At 38.9% G+C, this 18,362-nt stretch overlaps 1 protein-coding gene across 2 annotated transcripts in view; it reads right to left on the bottom strand.

Annotated features, from left to right (window-relative positions):
• Window positions 1–18,362, bottom strand: part of RFC1 (replication factor C subunit 1) — a 430,548-nt gene that overhangs the window by 94,826 nt on the left and 317,360 nt on the right. For both annotated transcript variants that reach the window (XM_053704049.1, XM_053704048.1), the window contains exon 12: window positions 17,744–17,923. In XM_053704049.1, coding sequence (XP_053560024.1) covers window positions 17,744–17,923 — 180 coding nt within the window. The remainder of the gene's footprint in view (window positions 1–17,743; window positions 17,924–18,362) is intronic.

The raw sequence follows: 18,362 nt of genomic DNA, 5'->3' as shown, positions 1-18,362 counted from the left end.
TGTGGGATCGAAGAAAAGATAACAAGATCTCCGTATGAGATTCTGCTTGTTGAAAAGATGGCGCCTGAACCAGAATGTCATCCAGATAAGGTGCCAGTGAAATGCCCCGAGATCTAAGCACAGCTAAAAGAGCCCCCAAAACCTTTGAAAAAATTCTGGAAGCTGTGGCAAGGCTGAATGTAAGGGCCACGAACTGGAAAGGATTGTCCAAAAAGGCGAATCTCAGAAACTTGTGATGGTCCCTGTGAATGGGAACATGTAGGTATGCATATTTTAGGTCTATGGTTGTCATGAACTGACCCTCTTGTACTAAGAATGGAGCATATAGTCTCCATCTTGAAGGATGGCACTCTCAGAAACTTGTTTATACATTTTAGATCTAGGATTGGTTGAAAAGTTCCCTCCTTTTTGGAACTATGAACTGATTTGAGTAAAATCCCAGTCCCCTTTCCTGAAAGGGAACTGGAACTATTTCCCCCAGCGTGGCAAAAATGTAATAACATCTCTTTATCTGGTCTACAGATAATCTGGAGAGGAGAAACCTGCCTCTTGGAGGAAAAGATTTGAAGTCTATTTTGTATCCCTGGGAGACAATGTCCACCGCCCAGGGATCCGGTACATCTCTTATCAAAGCCTGGGAAAAAAGAGAGAGTCTGCCCCCTCCAGTAATATCTGAAATAATTTCCGTCAAACTGGGTCCAAACAAGGTCTTACTCCGGTAAGGAATAGCCATGAGCTTAGATTTAGATGACACATTCGCAGACCAGGGCTTCAACCACAAGGCTCTGAGGGCTAGGATTGCAAAACCAGAAGTTTTGGCTCCCAGTTTAATAACCTGTAATGAAGCATCTGTAATGAAGGAATTGGCTAACTTAATCCTGTCCTGGATCTCCTCAAGAGGAGTATCCGTTTTAAGAAAAGAGATTCAGACAATGCATCAAACCAATAAGCCGCAGCACTGGTAACAGTGGCTATACACACCGCAGTCTGCCATTGTAAACCCTGGTGAACATACATCTTTTTTAATAAAGCCTAATTTTTTTTATCCATTGGATTCTTAAAAGAACAACTATCCTCTATGGGAATAGTAGTCCTCTTAGCTAAAGTAGAGATTGCTCCCTCTACCTTAGGAACCGTCTGCCACAACTCCTTAATAGAGTCTGCTATAGGAAACATTTTCTTAAAAATAGGAGACAGAGAAAAAGGAATACCAGGTCTTTCCCATTCTGTAGCAATAATCTCCGTAGCACGGTCAGGAACCGGAAAAACCACCACCCGGGAGGAAACATCAAAGTACTTGTTCAATTTACTATATTATTTTAGGGATGACTACAATAGTTGTGTCGGTGTCATCCAAAGTAACTAAAAAGATGGGACGCTTGAGGAGAAAGCTGCGGCATATCTGCTACAGGAGACACCTGAACAGCAATTGCCTGGGATAATGGTGGATCATGGTCAAATATTTTATCTCTATAACTTAAAAGTTCTCTCAATGCATGAGGAACAAAAAGGAACTGGAGGTTCCACCTGAGCATCAAAACATAACTGACAAGCAGTTATTTCGCCTGGGATACTGGATTGAAAGGCCTCTTGATCGATGATGTGTAATAAATAAGAAAAAAAAAGTAAAAAATGTTCTTTATTTGAAAATAAAAATAAGTGTACGGTGTCTTTAAATGTAAATAACATTAACAAAATAAACCAAATAACCTCAAGCTTACCTATACACCTCAGTAACTTTACTGAGGTGCCTACCTGTCCTGTAGCTCACGGAGTGACTTCCCACACAGAAGAGACAATCGGGACATAAAATAACAGCAGCGTAGTGAAAATAAAAGTCGGAGAAGCCGATTACAACGTCACAGCTGCGCAGCTCACTTGAGTCGCACTGAAAGCGAGCCAAAACTTAACCGCATCAGCAAGGATGTTCCCCTTTTTTAAACACAGAGCGGTCCTAGCAGTTACAGAGCCTTAACTGCCGAAAAAAACGGCTAACAGTAAAAAGTTTTTACCAATTAAAATAATCACTGAGCCACCATGAATTCCACTCCTCACAGTCTCAATGCCCACACTGCCTTAATAAAAAAAAAAAAACTTACATGAAGGTTTAATAAAGTACCCATAAATGTAATATGGCTCTTAGCTGTAATAAGTGCCAGTATTCTCATTGCAAAGAAATTAAAATGGCACTTAACTGAAAGCAGCAGGACAGCTCACCTGGTTTGAGAGGGAGTAGCACCTCACATGGACCTGTAAAGAAAGAAAGAAGACCAAGTAAACCTACTCAGGCTTTCTGGATAGGGCAGCAAAATCTTGAGAAAACGCAGTGAGGATTGTACCCCACAAGTTCTCAAAAGCCACCATTGCCCTACTGAAGAGACTGATGTAGACTAAAACTAGACCCCAGAAAAGATCAGAGTAAGCTTACACTGCTTTAACCCCTTAAGGACAAGGCCATTTTTAAATTTCTTTCCCTTAAGGACCAGGGCTATTTTTACATTTCTGTGGTGTTTGTGTTTAGCTGTAATTTTCCTCTTACGCTTTTACTGTACCCACACATATTAGATACCATTTTTCTCGCCATTAAATGGACTTTCTTAAGATACCATATTTTCATCATATCTTATAATTTACTATTAAATTATTTTATAAAATATGAGGAAAAAAACCTGATAAATTAATTTCTTTCATATTGGCAAGAGTCCATGATCTAGTGACGTATGGGATATACATTCCTACCAGGAGGGGCAAAGTTTCCCAAACCTCAAAATGCCTATAAATACACCCTCACCACACCCACAATTCAGTTTAACGAATAGCCAAGAAGTGGGGTTATAAGAAAGGAGCAAAAGCATCAAACAAGGAATTGGAATAATTGTGCTTTATACAAAAAAATCATAACCACCACAAAAAGGGTGGGCCTCATGGACTCTTGCCAATATGAAAGAAATGAATTTATCAGGTAAGTTCTTACATAAATTATGTTTTCTTTCATGTAATTGGCAAGAGTCCATGAGCTAGTGACGTATGGGATAGCAGATACCCAAAATGTGGAACTTCCACGCAAGAGTCACTAGAGAGGGAGGGATAAATAAAGACAGCCAATTCCGCTGAAAAAATAATCCACAACCCAAATCAAAAAGTTTTAATCTTATAATGAAAAAAACATAATTTATGTAAGAACTTACCTGATAAATTCATTTCTTTCATATTAGCAAGAGTCCATGAGCTAGTGACGTATGGGATATACATTCCTACCAGGAGGGGCAAAGTTTCCCAAACCTTAAAATGCCTATAAATACACCCCTCACCACACCCACAATTCAGTTTAACGAATAGCCAAGAAGTGGGGTGATAAGAAAAAAGTGCGAAAGCATATAAAATAAGGAATTGGAATAATTGTGCTTTATACAAAAAAATCATAACCACCACAAAAAAGGGCGGGCCTCATGGACTCTTGCTAATATGAAAGAAATGAATTTATCAGGTAAGTTCTTACATAAATTATGTTTTCTTTCATGTAATTAGCAAGAGTCCATGAGCTAGTGACGTATGGGATAATGACTACCCAAGATGTGGATCTTTCCACACAAGAGTCACTAGAGAGGGAGGGATAAAATAAAGACAGCCAATTCCTGCTGAAAATAATCCACACCCAAAATAAAGTTTAATGAAAAACATAAGCAGAAGATTCAAACTGAAACCACTGCCAGAAGTACTGTTCTACCAAAAACTGCTTCAGAAGAAGAAAACACATCAAAATGGTAGAATTTAGAAAAAGTATGCAAAGAGGACCAAGTTGCTGCTTTGCAAATCTGATCAATCGAAGCTTCATTCCTAAACGCCCAGGAAATAGAAACTGAACTAGTAGAATGAATTGTAATCCTTAGAGGCGGAGTTTTACCCGACTCGACATAAGCATGATGAAATAAAGATTTCAACCAAGATGCCAAAGAAATGGCAGAAGCTTTCTGGCCTTTTCTAGAACCGGAAAAGATAACAAATAAACTAGAAGTCTTACGGAAAGACTTAGTAGCTTCAACATAATATTTCAAAGCTCTAACAACATCCAAAGAATGCAACGATTTCTTCCTAGAATTCTTAGGATTAGGACATAATGAAGGAACCACAAATTCTCTACTAATGTTGTTGGAATTCACAACTTTAGGTAAAAAATCAAAAGAAGTTCGCAACACCGCCTTATCCTGATGAAAAATCAGAAAAGGAGACTCACAAGAAGGAGTAGATAATTCAGAAACTCTTCTGGCAGAAGAGATTGCCAAAAGGAACAAAACTTTCCAAGAAAGTAATTTAATGTCCAACGAATGCATAGGTTCAAACGGAGGAACTTGAAGAGCCCCCAGAACCAAATTCAAACTCCAAAGAGGAGAAATTGACTTAATGACAGGTTTTATACGAACCAAAGCTTGTACAAAACAATGAATATCAGGAAGAATAGCAATCTTTCTATGGAAAAGAACAGAAAGAGCAGAGATTTGACCTTTCAAGGAAATTGCGGACAAACCTTTATCTAAACCATCCTGAAGAAACTGAAAAATTCTCGGTATTCTAAAAGAATGCCAAAAAATGATGAGAAAGACACCAAGAAATATAAGTCTTCCAGACTCTATAATATATCTCTCTAGATACAGATTAACGCGCCTGTAACATAGTATTAATCACAGAGTCAGAGAAACCTCTTTGACCCAGAATCAAGCGTTCAATCTCCATACCTTTAAATTTAAGGATTTCAGATCCTGATGGAAAAAAGGACCTTGCGACAGAAGGTCTGGTCTTAACGGAAGAGTCCACGGTCGGCAAGAGGCCATCCGGACCAGATCCGCATACCAAAACCTGTGAGGCCATGCCGGAGCTACCAGCAGAACAAACAAGCATTCCTTCAGAATCTTGGAGATTACTCTTGGAAGAAAAACTAGAGGCGGAAAGATATAGGCAGGATGATACTTCCAAGGAAGTGAAAAATGCATCCACTGCCTCCGCCCGAGGATCCCGGGATCCGGTCAGATACCAGGGAAGTTTCTTGTTTAGATGAGAAGCCATCAGATCTATTTCTGGGAGTTCCCACATTTGAACAATCTGAGTAAATACCTCTGGGTGAAGAGACCATTCACCCAAGTGCAACGTTTGGCGACTGAGATAATCCGCTTTCCAATTGTCCATACCTGGGATATGAACCGCAGAGATTAGACAGGAGCTGGATTCCGCCCAAACCAAAATTCGAGATACTTCTTTCATAGCCAGAGGACTGTGAGTCCCTCCTTGATGATTGATGTATGCCACAGTTGTGACATTGTCTATCTGAAAACAAATGAACAACTCTCTCTTCAGAAGAGGCCAAGACTGAAGAGCTCTGAAAATTGCACGGAGTTCCAAAATATTGATCGGAAATCTCACCTCCTGAGATTCCCAAACCCCTTGTGCCGTCAGATACCCCCATACAGCTCCCCAACCTGTAAGACTTGCATCTGTTGAGATTATAGTCCAGGTCGGAAGAACAAAGAAGCCCCCTGAACCAAACGATGGTGATCTGTCCACCATGTCAGAGAGTGTCGTAAAATCGGTTTAAAGATATTAATTGAGATATCTTTGAGTAATCCCTGCACCATTGGTTCAGCATACAGAGCTGAAGAGGTCGCATGTGAAAACGAGCAAAGGAGATCGCATCTGATGCGGCAGTCCTAAGACCTAACATTTCCATGCATAAGGCTACCAAAGGGAATGATTGTGACTGAAGGTTTTGACAAGCTGATATCAATGTTAAACTTCTCTTGTCTGACAAGGACAGAGTCATAGACACTGAATCTATCTAGAAACCTAAAAAGGTTACCCTTGTCTGAGGAATCAATGAACTGATTGGTAAATTGAACCTCTAACCATGAACTTGAAGAAACAACACAAGTCGATTCGTATGAGATTCTTCGAAAATGAGAAGACTGAGCAAGTACCAAGATATCGTCCAAATAAGGAAATACCAAAACCCTGTTCTCTGATTACAGAAAGAAGGGCACCGAGAACCTTTGAAAAAAATTCTTGGAACTGAGGCTAGGCCAAACGGAAGAGCCACAAAACTGGTAATGCTTGTCTAAAAAGAGAATCTCAGACACTAAAAGTGATCTGGATGAATCGGAATATGCAGATACACATCCTGTAAATCTATTGTAGACATATAATGCCGTTGCTAAACAAAAGGCAGGATAGTCCTACAGTAACCATCTTGAATGTTGGTATCCTAACATAACGATTCAATAATGATAGATCCGGAACTGGTCTGAAGGAATTGACCTTCTTTGGTACAATGAAGAGATAAAATAAAACCCCAGCCCCTGTTCCAGAACTGGAACTGGCATAATTACTCCAGCCAACTCTAGATCTGAAACACATTTCAGAAATGCTGAGCCTTTGCTGTGTTAACTGGGACATGGGAAAGAAAAAATCTCTAAGCAGGAGGCCTTAACTTGAAGCCAATTCTGTACCTTTCTGAAACAATGTTCTGAAACCAGAGATTGAGAACGGAATTGATCCAAATTTCTTGAAGAAAACGTAATCTGCCCCATACCAGCTGAGCTGGAATAAGGGCCGCACCTTCATAGGTACTTAGGAGCTGGCTATAGGTTTCTATAAGGCTTGGATATATTCCAAACTGGAAATAGTTTCCAAACTGATACCGCTCCTGAGGATGAAGGATCAGGCTTTTGTTCCTTGTTGTGAGGAAAGGAACGAAAATGATTATTTACCCTGGAAAGAAAGGGAAAGCAAAGTTGACTTAGAAGACATATCAGCATTCCAAGTTTAATCCATAAAGCTTTTCTAGCTAAAATAGCTAGAGACATATACCTGACATCAACTCTAATGATATCAAAAGATGGTATCACCAATAAAATTATTAGCATGTTATAGAATAATAAAAATGCTATAAAATTATGATCTGTTACTTGTTGCGCTAAAGCTTCTAACCAAAAAGTTGAAGCTGCAGCAACATCCGCTAAAAATATAGCAGGTCTAAGAAGATTACCTGAACATAAGTAAGCTTTTCTTAGAAAGGATTCAATTTTCCTATCTAAAGGATCCTTAAATGAAGTACTATCTGCCGTAGGAATAGTAGTACATTAGCAGGAGTAGAGACAGCCCCATAACCTTAGGGATTTTTGTCCCAAAAAACTCTAATCTGTCAGATGGCACAGGATATAATTGCTTAAACGTCTAGAAGGAGTAAATAAATTACCCAAATTATTCCATTCCCTGGAAATTACTTCAGAAATAGCATCAGGGAGATTAAACACTTCTGGAATAACTACAGGAGATTTAAAAACCTTATTTAAACGTTACATTTAGTATCAAGAGGACCAGAATCCTCTATTTCTAATGCAAATAATACTTCTTTAAGTAAATAAATTCCATCTTGAACAAATACAAAGATTTATCAGCATCAACCTCTGAGACAGAAACCTCTGAACCAGAAGAACCATTATCAGTATCAGAATGATGATGTTCATTTAAAAATTCATCTGAAAAAAGAGAAGTTTTAAAAGACTTTTATGTATACTAGAAGGAGAAATAACAGACATAGCCTTCTTAATGGATTTAAAAAAATAAAATCTCTTATGTTATCAGGAACACTCTGAAAATTAGATGTTGACGGAACAGTACTAAAGGAAATTTTATCTGCATTAATAAGTTTGACATGATATGCAATACAAACAACAGCTGGAGAAACAGATACCAAAAGTTTATAGCAGATACACTTAGCTTGGTAGCTCCAGCACTGGGCAGTGATTTTCCTGAAGTATCTTCTGACTCAGTTGCAACGTGGAACATCTTGCAATATGTAAAAGAAAAAAACAACATATAAAGCAAAATTGATCAAATTCCTTAAATGACAGTAACCAGAAGCAATAAATAATGAGACTTAAATAATGTGGAGACAAAAATGACGCCCATATTTTTTAGCGCCAAAAAAGACACCCACATTATTTGGCGCCTAAATGCTTTTGGCGCCAAAAATGACGCCACATCCGGAACGCCGACATTTTTGACGCAAAAAAAGTCAAAAAAATTACGCAACTTCCGGCGACACGTATGACGCCGGAAACAGAAAAAAAAATTTTGCGCCAAAAAAGTCCGCGCCAAGAATGACGCAATAAAATGAAGCATTTTCTGCCCCCGCGAGCCTAACAGCCCACAGGGAAAAAGTCAAATTTTTTAAAGGTAAGAAAAAATGATTGAAACAAATGCATTTATCCCAAATATGAAACTGACTGTCTGAAAAATAAGGAATGTTGAACATTCTGAGTCAAGGCAAATAAATGTTTGAATACATATATTTAGAACTTTATAAACAAAGTGCCCAACCATAGCTTAGAGTGTCACAGAAAATAAGATTTACTTACCCCAGGACACTCATCTACATGTTTGTAGAAAGCCAAACCAGTACTGAAACGAGAATCAGCAGAGGTAATGGTATATATAAGAGTATATCGTCGATCTGAAAAGGGAGGTAAGAGATGAATCTCTACGACCGATAACAGAGAACCTATGAAATAGACCCCGTAGAAGGAGATCACTGCATTCAAATAGGCAATACTCTCCTCACATCCGTCTGACATTCACTGCACGCTGAGAGGAAAACCGGGCTCCAACTTGCTGCGGAGCGCATATCAACGTAGAATCTAGCACAAACTTACTTCACCACCTCCATCGGAGGCAAAGTTTGTAAAACTGAATTGTGGGTGTGGTGAGGGGTGTATTTATAGGCATTTTAAGGTTTGGGAAACTTTGCCCCTCCTGGTAGGAATGTATATCCCATACGTCACTAGCTCATGGACTCTTGCTAATTACATGAAAGAAAACTGAAATTATAAGCAGAAGAATCAAACTGAGACAGCTGCCTGAAGTACTTTTCTACCAAAAACAGCTTCAGAAGAAGAAAAAACATCAAAATGGTAGAATTTAGTAAAAGTATGCAAAGAAGACCAAGTTGCTGCTTTGCAAATCTGATCAACAGAAGCTTCATTCTTAAAAGCCCAGGAAGTAGAAACTGACCTAGTAGAATGAGCCGTAATCCTTTGAGGAGGGGATTTACCCGACTCCACATAAGCAAGATGAATCAAAGACTTTAACCAAGACGCCAAAGAAATGGCAGAAGCCTTCTGACCTTTCCTTAAACCAGAAAAGATAACAAATAGACTAGAAGTCTTTCTGAAATATTTAGTAGCTTCAACATAATATTTCAAAGCTCTTACTACATCCAAAGAATGTAAAGATCTCTCCAGAGAATTCTTAGGATTAGGACACAAAGAAGGGACAACAATTTCTCTACTAATGTTGTTAAAATTCACAACTTTAGGTAAAAAAATTAAATGAAGTCCGCAACATCGTCCGCAATCAGAAAAGGAGATTCACAAGAAAGAGCAGATAACTCAGAAACTCTTCTAGCAGAAGAGATGGCCAAATGGAATAAAACTTTCCAAGAAAGTAATTTAATATCCAGAGAATGCATAGGTTCAAACGGAGGAGCCTGTAAAGCCCTCAGAACCAAATTAAGACTCCAAGGAGGAGAAATTGACTTAATGACAGGTTTAATACGAACCAAAGCCTGTACAAAACAATGAATATCAGGATGATTAGCAATCTTTCTGTGAAAAAGTACAGAAAGAGCAGAGATTTGTCCTTTAAAGGAAACTTGCAGACAAACCCTTATCCAAACCGTCCTGAAGAAACTAAAATTCTAGGAATTCTAAAAGAATGGCAAGAGAATTTATGAGAAGAACACCAAGAAATGTAAGTCTTCCAAACTCTGTAATAAATCTTTCTAGACACAGATTTACGAGCCTGTAACGTAGTATTAATCACTGAATCAGAGAAACCTCTATGACTAAGTATTAAGCGTTCAATCTCCATACCATCAAATTTAATGATTTGAGATCCTGATGGAAAAATGGGCCTTGAGATAGAAGCTCTGGCCTTAACGGAAGTGTCCAAGGTTGACAACTGGCCATCCGAACGAGATCCGCATACCAAAACCTGTGTGGCCATGCTGGAGCCACCAGCAGTACAAACGAACGCTCCATTAGGATTTTGGAAATCACTCTTGGAAGAAGAACTAGAGGCGGAAAGATATAGGCAGGTTGATAATTCCAAGGAAGTGACAACACGTCCACCGCTTCCGCCTGAGGATCCCTGGATCTGGACAGATACCTGGGAAGTTTCTTGTTTAGATGAGAAGCCATCAAATCTATTTCTGGAAGTCCACAGATTTGAACAATCTGAAGAAATACCTCTGGGTGAAGAGACCATTCGCCCGGATGTAACGTCTGGCGACTGAGATAATCCGCTTACCAATTGTCTATACCTGGGATGTGAACCGCAGAAATTAGACAGGAGCTGGATTCCGCCCATACAAGTATCCGAGATACTTCTTTCATAGCCAGAGGACTGAGTCCCTCCTTGATGATTGACATACGCCACGGTTGTGACATTGTCTGTCTGAAAACAAATAAAGATTCTCTCTTCAGAAGAGGCCAGAACTGAAGAGCTCTGAAAATCGCATGGAGTTCCAAAATGTTGATTGGTAATCTCGCCTCCTGAGATTCCCAAACCCCCTGCGCTGTCAGAGATCCCCATACAGTTCACCAACCTGAAAGACTCGCATCTGTTGAGATCACAGTCCAGGTTGGACGAACAAAAGAGGCCCCTTGAATTAAACGATGGTGATACAACCACCAAATCAGAGAAGATCCAACATTGGGATTTAAAGATATTAATTGTGATATCTTTGTATAATCCCTGCACCATTGGTTCAGCATAGAAAGCTGAAGAGGTCTCATGTGGAAACGAGCAAAAGGGATCGCGTCCGATGCAGCAGTCATGAGACCTAGAATTTCCATGCAAAAAGCTACCGAAGGGAATGATTGAGACTGAAGGTTTCGACAAGCTGAAACCAATTTCAGACGTCTCTTTTCTGTTGGAGACAAAGTCATGGACACTGAATCTATTTGGAAACCCAAAAAGGTTACCCTTGTCTGAGGAATCAAGGAACTCTTTGGTAAATTGATCCTCCAACCATGTCTTTGAAGAAACACCACAAGTTGATTCGTATGAGATTCTGCAGAATGTAAAGACGAGCGAGTACCAAGATATCGTCCAAATAAGGAAATGCCGCAATACCCTGTTCTCTGATTACAGAGAGAAGGGCACAGAGAACCTTTGAAAAGATCCTTGGAGCTGTTGCTAGGCCAAACGAAAGAGCAACAAACTGGTAATGCTTGTCTAGAAAACAGAATCTCAGAAACTGATAGTGATCTGGATGGATTGGAATATGAAGATATGCATCCTGTAAGTCTATTGTAGACATATAATGCCCTTGCTGAACAAAAGGCAGAATATTACTTATAGTCACCATTTTGAATGTTGGTATCCTTACATAACGATTCAATATTTTTAGATCCAGAACTGGTCTGAAGGAACTCTCCTTCTTTGGTACAATGTACAGATTTGAGTAAAACCCCAGACCCTGTTCCAGAACTGGAACTGGCACAATTACCCCAGCTGACTCTAGGTCTGAAACACATTTCAGAAACGCCTGAGCCTTTACTGGGTTTACTGGAATGCGTGAGAGAAACAAATCTTCTCACAGGCGGTCTTACCTTGAAACCTAATCTGTACCCTTGTGAAACAATGTTCTGAATCCAAAGACTTTGAATCAAATTGATCCAAACATCTTTGAAAAATCGTAACCTGCCCCCTACCAGCTTTGCTGGAATGAGGGCTGCACCTTCATGCGGATTTGGGGGCTGGTTTTTACTTTCTAAAAGGCTTGGATTTATTCCAGACTGGAGAAGGTTTCCAAATGGAAACTGTTCCTTTAGGGGAAGGGTCAGGTTTTTGTTCCATATTCTGACGAAAGGAACGAAAACGATTAGCAGCCCTATATTTACCTTTAGACTTTTTGTCCTGAGGCAAAAAAGCTCCCTTCCCCCAGTAACAGTTGAAATTATTGAATCCAACTGAGAACCAAATGATTTATTACCTTGGAAAGAAAGAGAAAGCAACGTTGACTTAGAAGTCATATCTGCATTCCAAGACTTAAGCCATAAAGCTCTTCTAGCTAAAATAGCTAAAGACATATACCTGACATCAATTCTAATGATATAAAAAATGGCATCACAAACAAAGTTATTAGCATGTTGAAGAAGTTTAACAATGCTATAAGCATTATGGTCTGACACTTGTTGCGCTAATGCCTCCAACCAGAAGGTAGAAGCTGCAGCAACATCAGCCAAAGAAATAGCAGGCCTGAGAAGATTACCTGAACATAAATAAGCCTTCCTTAGAAAGGATTCAAGCTTCCTATCTAAAGGATCCTTAAAAGAAGTACTATCTGCCGTAGGAATAGTAGTACGTTTAGCAAGAGTAGAGATAGCCCCATCAACTTTGGGGATTTTCTCCCAAAACTCTAATCTATCAGATGGCAAAGGGTACAATTTCTTAAACCTTGGAGAAGGAGTAAATGAAGTACCCAGACTATTCCATTCCCTAGAAATTACTTCTGAAATAGCATCAGGAACTGGAAAAACTTCTGGAATAACTACATGAGGTTTAGAAACTGAATTTAAACGCTTATTAGTTTTAATATCAAGAGGACTAGACTCCTCCATATCTAATGCAATCAACACTTCTTTCAGTAAAGAACGAATAAACTCCATCTTAAACAAATATGAAGATTTATCAGTGTCAATATCTGAGGCAGAATCTTCTGAACCAGATAGATCCTCATCAGAAATAGACAAGTCAGAATTATGGCGGTCATTTAAAAATTCATCTGAAATATGAGAAGTTTTAAAAGACCTCTTACGTTTACTAGAAGGAGGAATAACAGACAGAGCCTTCCGAATAGAATTAAAAACAAATTCTTTTACATTAACAGGAACATCCTGAACATTAGTTGTTGAAGGAACAACAACAGGTAATGGATTATTACTAATGGAAATATCAGCGTTTGATAGTTTATCATGACAATTAACACAAACTACAGCCGGAGGAACAGTTACCAAAAGTTTACAACAAATGCACTTAGCTTTGGTAGAACCGACATCAGGCAGCATCTTTCCAGAAGTAGATTCTGATCCAGGGTCAGGTAGTGACATCTTGCAATATGTAATAGAAAAAACAACATATAAAGTAAAATTATCAAATTCCTTAAATGGCAGTTTCAGGAATGGGAAAGAATGCAAAACAAAACAAGCCTCTAGAAACCAGAAGCAACTAAAAAGTGAGACTGAAATAATGTGAAAAAAACTGGCGCCAAGAATGACGCCCACATTTTTTGGCGCCAAAAAACGTCCGCAACACACATACGTCAAAAATGACACAATCATGTGAAAATTTCCGGCGCCAACTATGACGCCGGAAATAACAAAATTTTTGCGCCAAAAATGACGCAATAAATAGAAGCATTTTCTGCACCCGCGAGCCTAACAGCCCGCAATTTTGAATAAAACAAAATTTATGCTTACCTAATAAATTTATTTCTCTTGAGGTGTATCCAGTCCACGGATTCATCCATTACTTGTGGGATATTCTCCTTCCCAACAGGAAGCTGCAAGAGGATCACCCACAGCAGAGCTGTCTATATAGCTCCTCCCCTAACTGCCACCTCCCAGTCATTCGACCGAAGACAAGCAAGAGAAAGGAGAAACTATAGGGTGCAGTGGTGACTGTAGTTTAAAAATTTACAAAACCCTGACAGGGTGGGCCGTGGACTGGATACACCACAAGAGAAATAAATTTATCAGGTAAGCATAAATTTTGTTTTCTCTTGTAAGGTGTATCCAGTCCACGGATTCATCCATTACTTGTGGGATACCAATACCAAAGCTATAGGACACAGATGAAGGGAGGGACAAGGCAGGAACTTAAACGGAAGGCACCACTGCCTGTAAGACCTTTCTCCCAAAAATAGCCTCCGAAGAAGCAAAAGTATCAAATTTGTAGAATTTAGAAAAAGTATGAAGCGAAGACCAAGTCGCCGCCTTACAAATCTGTTCAACAGAAGCCTCATTTTTAAAAGCCCATGTGGAAGCCACTGCTCTAGTGGAATGAGCTGTAATTCTTACAGGAGGCTGCTGGCCAGCAGTCTCATAAGCTAAGCGGATTATACTTCTTAACCAAAAGGAAAGAGAAGTTGCAGAAGCCTTTTGGCCTTTCCTCTGTCCAGAGTAGACAACAAACAATGCAGATGTTTGACTAAAATCTTTAGTAGCTTGTAAATAAAACTTTAAAGCACGAACCACGTCAAGATTGTGTAACAGACGTTCCTTCTTTGAAGAAGGATTAGGACACAATGACGGAACAACAATCTCCTGATTGATATTCTTATTAGATACCACCTTAGGAAGAAACCCATGTTTGGTACGCAACACTACCTTATCTGCATGGAAGATCAGATAAGGGGAATCAAACTGTAAGGCAGATAACTCTGAAACTCTTCGAGCCGAAGAGATAGCTACCAAGAACAGAACTTTCCAAGATAAAAGCAAACATATCTATTCAGTAATGTGAGTAAATAATAAAAATATTACCCTTTACAGCAAGCATGATACCAGTCGTTATTAAATCAATGTAATCAGGCTTACCTTAAATAAATCCGGTATTGTCAGCATTTTCTAGCATATTCATTTCTCTAGAAAAATTTAAAACTGCACATACCTCAGAGCAGGAGACCCTGCACGCTATTCCCCCAGCTGAAGTTACCTCATCTCTTCAGTTATGTGTGAGAATAGCAATGGATCTTAGTTACAAACTGCTAAGATCATCAAAGACCACAGGCAGACTCTTCTTCAACTTTCTGCCTGAGGTTAAAATAGTACAACTCCGGTACCATTTGAAAATAACAAACTTTTGATTGAAGATAAACTACATTAGTGCACCACATCTCTCTAGCTACTTCCCTTGTCGAGAGCTGCAAGATAATGACTGGGAGGTGGCAGTTAGGGGAGGAGCTATATAGACAGCTCTGCTGTGGGTGATCCTCTTGCAGCTTCCTGTTGGGAAGGAGAATATCCCACAACTAATGGATGAATCCGTGGACTGGATACACCTTACAAGAGAAAAGTCAATTGAAAAAATTTTTAAGGTAAGAAAAAAAAATAATTTATATGCATTTTCCCAAAAATGAAAACTGGCAGTCTGAAAGAAGGAATACTGATTATCTTGAATCATGGCAATTATAAGTTTTAACACATATATTTAGAACTTTACATATAAAGTGCCCAACCATAGCTTTGAGTGTCATGAATAGAAATAAGACTTACTTACCCTAAGACACTCATCTACATATAGTAGATAGCCAAACCAGTACTGAAACGAGAATCAGTAGAGGTAATGGTATATAAGAGTATATCGTCGATCTGAAAAGGGAGGTAGGAGAAGAAATCTCTACGACCGATAACAGAGAACCTATGAAATAGATCCCCTAGAGGAAGACCATGGTATTCAAATAGGCAATACTCTCTTCACATCCCTCTGACATTCACTGCACTCTGAGAGGAAATCCGGCTTCAGCCTGCTGCGAAGTGCATATCAACGTAGAAATCTAGCACTAACTTACTTCACCACCTCCATGGGAGGCAAAGTTTGTAAAACTGAATTGTGGGTGTGGTGAGGGGTGTATTTATAGGCATTTTGAGGTTTGGGAAACTTTGCCCCTCCTGGTAGGAATGTATATCCCATACGTCACTAGCTCATGGACTCTTGCCAATTACATGAAAGAAATGGAAAAACCCACTTTTTCTAACTTTGACCCCCAAAATCTGTTACACATCTACAACCACCAAAAAACAACCATGCTAAATAGTTTCTACATTTTGTACTGAGTTTAGAAATACCCAATGTTTAAATGTTCTTTGCTTTTTTTGCAAGTTATAGGGCAATAAATACCAGTAGCACTTTGCTATTTCAAAATCATTTTTTTTTTTCAATATTAGCGATGGTTACATTGGATCACTGATATCTGTCAGGAATCCCTGAATATCCTTTTACATGTATATATATTTTTTTATTAGACAACCCAAAGTATTGATCTAGGCCCATTTTGGTATATTTCATGCCACCATTTTACCGTCAAATGCGATCCAATAAAAGAAATCACTAACTTTCTCACAAACTTTAGGTTTCTCACTGAAATTATTTACAAACAGCTTGTGCAATTATGGCACAAATGGTTGTAAATGCTTCTCTGGGATCCCCTTTGTTCAGAAATAGCAGACATATATGGCTTTAGCATTGCTTTTTGAGAATTAGAAGGCAGCTAAATGTCGCTGCGCACCACACTTTTATTATGCCCAGCAGTGAAGGGGTTAATAAGGTAGGGAGCTTAAAGTCTGCCAGTACTAAAATAAAAGCAATTTTTTTTTTTTAAATACATTCATAGTTTCTGCAGTGTAGGTTCCGCCCTAACCCCCAAACCTCAACAATCCCCCCCAAACAGCTCTCTTAACCTCCCCGCTCTTCCTATTTGTGGCCATTTTAGGTACTGGCAGCTGCCTGCCAGTACCCAATTTCTTAACAAAAATTTGCTTTTAACCCCATGTTTCCGTAGTGTAGCTGCCCCCCTCAATATCGTACCCCCCTCCCAGATCCCCCGATACCCTTTCCAAAGGAATATTTCCCCTCCTCCCTCTCCCATAGATATAACCGGAACTAGTCCAGCGATGGGCCGTCATTATCGAGGCATCACGAAAGAAGCTGGAAGTGATCAGGATCGCTTCCAGCTGCTTTAAATCTCTGACATACAGGGTACGTCGCTGGTCTTAAAAGACCAGTTTGTGTATGACATACCCGGTATGATGTGTGTCGTTAAGGGGTTAAAAATAATAAAATCTTGATTGAAGATAAGTTTTCATCAGACACCTAAACTTCACCTCCTCCTTGCACTACAGGCTAAGAGAATGACTGGGGCATTGTGGGTAGGGGAGTGATATTTAACAGCTTTGCTGTGGTGCTTTTTGCCTCCTCCTGCTGGCCAGGAGTGATATTCCCATCAGTAATTGATGATGATCCGTGGACTTACTGTGTCATTAGAAAGAAAAGTCTTCTCATAGGCAGTGTAAGAATTTACTGTTAGTATTTACTTATTTCCCTTTACTAAAGTGAAAATATGGAGGGAAAAATAGGATTTAGTTCCTCCCAAATTGATCCTGTCCTGAAAATTTCAGGACAGCTGGAAGATATGCAAGCAAAAGAACCATACAAATGCTCATGTTTTGTTGAAGTGGCCAGGGGTTAAACAAATCCTGTATAATGTAACAGACAGGTGGATAAAAATAAATTTTAATGCCACAAACTAATAATATGGTTAGCCAAAACAGTTATGGATCTGCCAAGGCCAACCGTATACAGCATAAAATCAAACTCCAACACCAGCCTCCATATGTGTAAAATTGAACTTTATTTAATACATCAGGGTTCAACCCTTTTCACATTTTTAAATGGGCATGAAGACAAGGATACATTACCCAAAAGATTACTGAAGGTAATGATGAATTGACTGCTATACCTATAAAATAAGTGCATGTGGGAGAATACAGAAAGCATAAATCCATATTTTCCTCCATAATAAATTTAAGTGTATTATTTGAGGTAGCTATAACATTAAAATGAGATGAAACAAATGGTTTGTGTAAGCAGAAAGTATTTCATAACTAATGTATTTTATAGTAGCCTCTACCTTTTCCTGCTTAGAGACTCCTCCATCACGACCCATGATAAGATAGCTTGTTTTCTTGCTGACATTTCCAGTTACTTTTCCTCCATAGCGCTCAACTAGAGATTTGGCCTCATCCCTTTCAATAGATTCCAGAACACCAGTTATCACAAATGTTAAACCCTCAAAGCAGTTTTCTGCACCCTACAAAAAAATAAATAAAAAAAATAAAAAATGGACTTAGTATTCTGCAATATATGTCAAATAATATACCAACAAGTGCACTCACATAAAGAGAAGAAAAATAAAAAAAAAAATGAAAAAAGAATTAAGCACTGCACCTCCAGTAACCGTAATGGCAACATCTCCTGCAACTGTGGGATTTATTTCCTCAGGGACTCAATTATACTGCATGAAACTATTTTTAAATGATATCTACACACTGAAAAAATTAGAGAGAAAAGTCTTCAAATTAAAATGTAATTATTAGGTGTACCCTAACCACAAATCACATGGAAAGTGTCTCAAATCATACAAACACCCAATATGATCGCATTTTGTTGCAAAAAAGAAAATTTATGCTTACCTGATAAATGTGTTTCTTTCTTGACACGATGAGTCCACGGATCATCTAATTAATATT

This window comes from Bombina bombina, chromosome 2 (assembly GCF_027579735.1).
Source record: "Bombina bombina isolate aBomBom1 chromosome 2, aBomBom1.pri, whole genome shotgun sequence".
NCBI classification, from domain to species: Eukaryota; Metazoa; Chordata; class Amphibia; order Anura; family Bombinatoridae; genus Bombina; species Bombina bombina.
The sequence above is the reverse complement of the archived record's forward strand: the minus strand, read 5'-3'. Positions and strand labels throughout refer to the sequence as shown.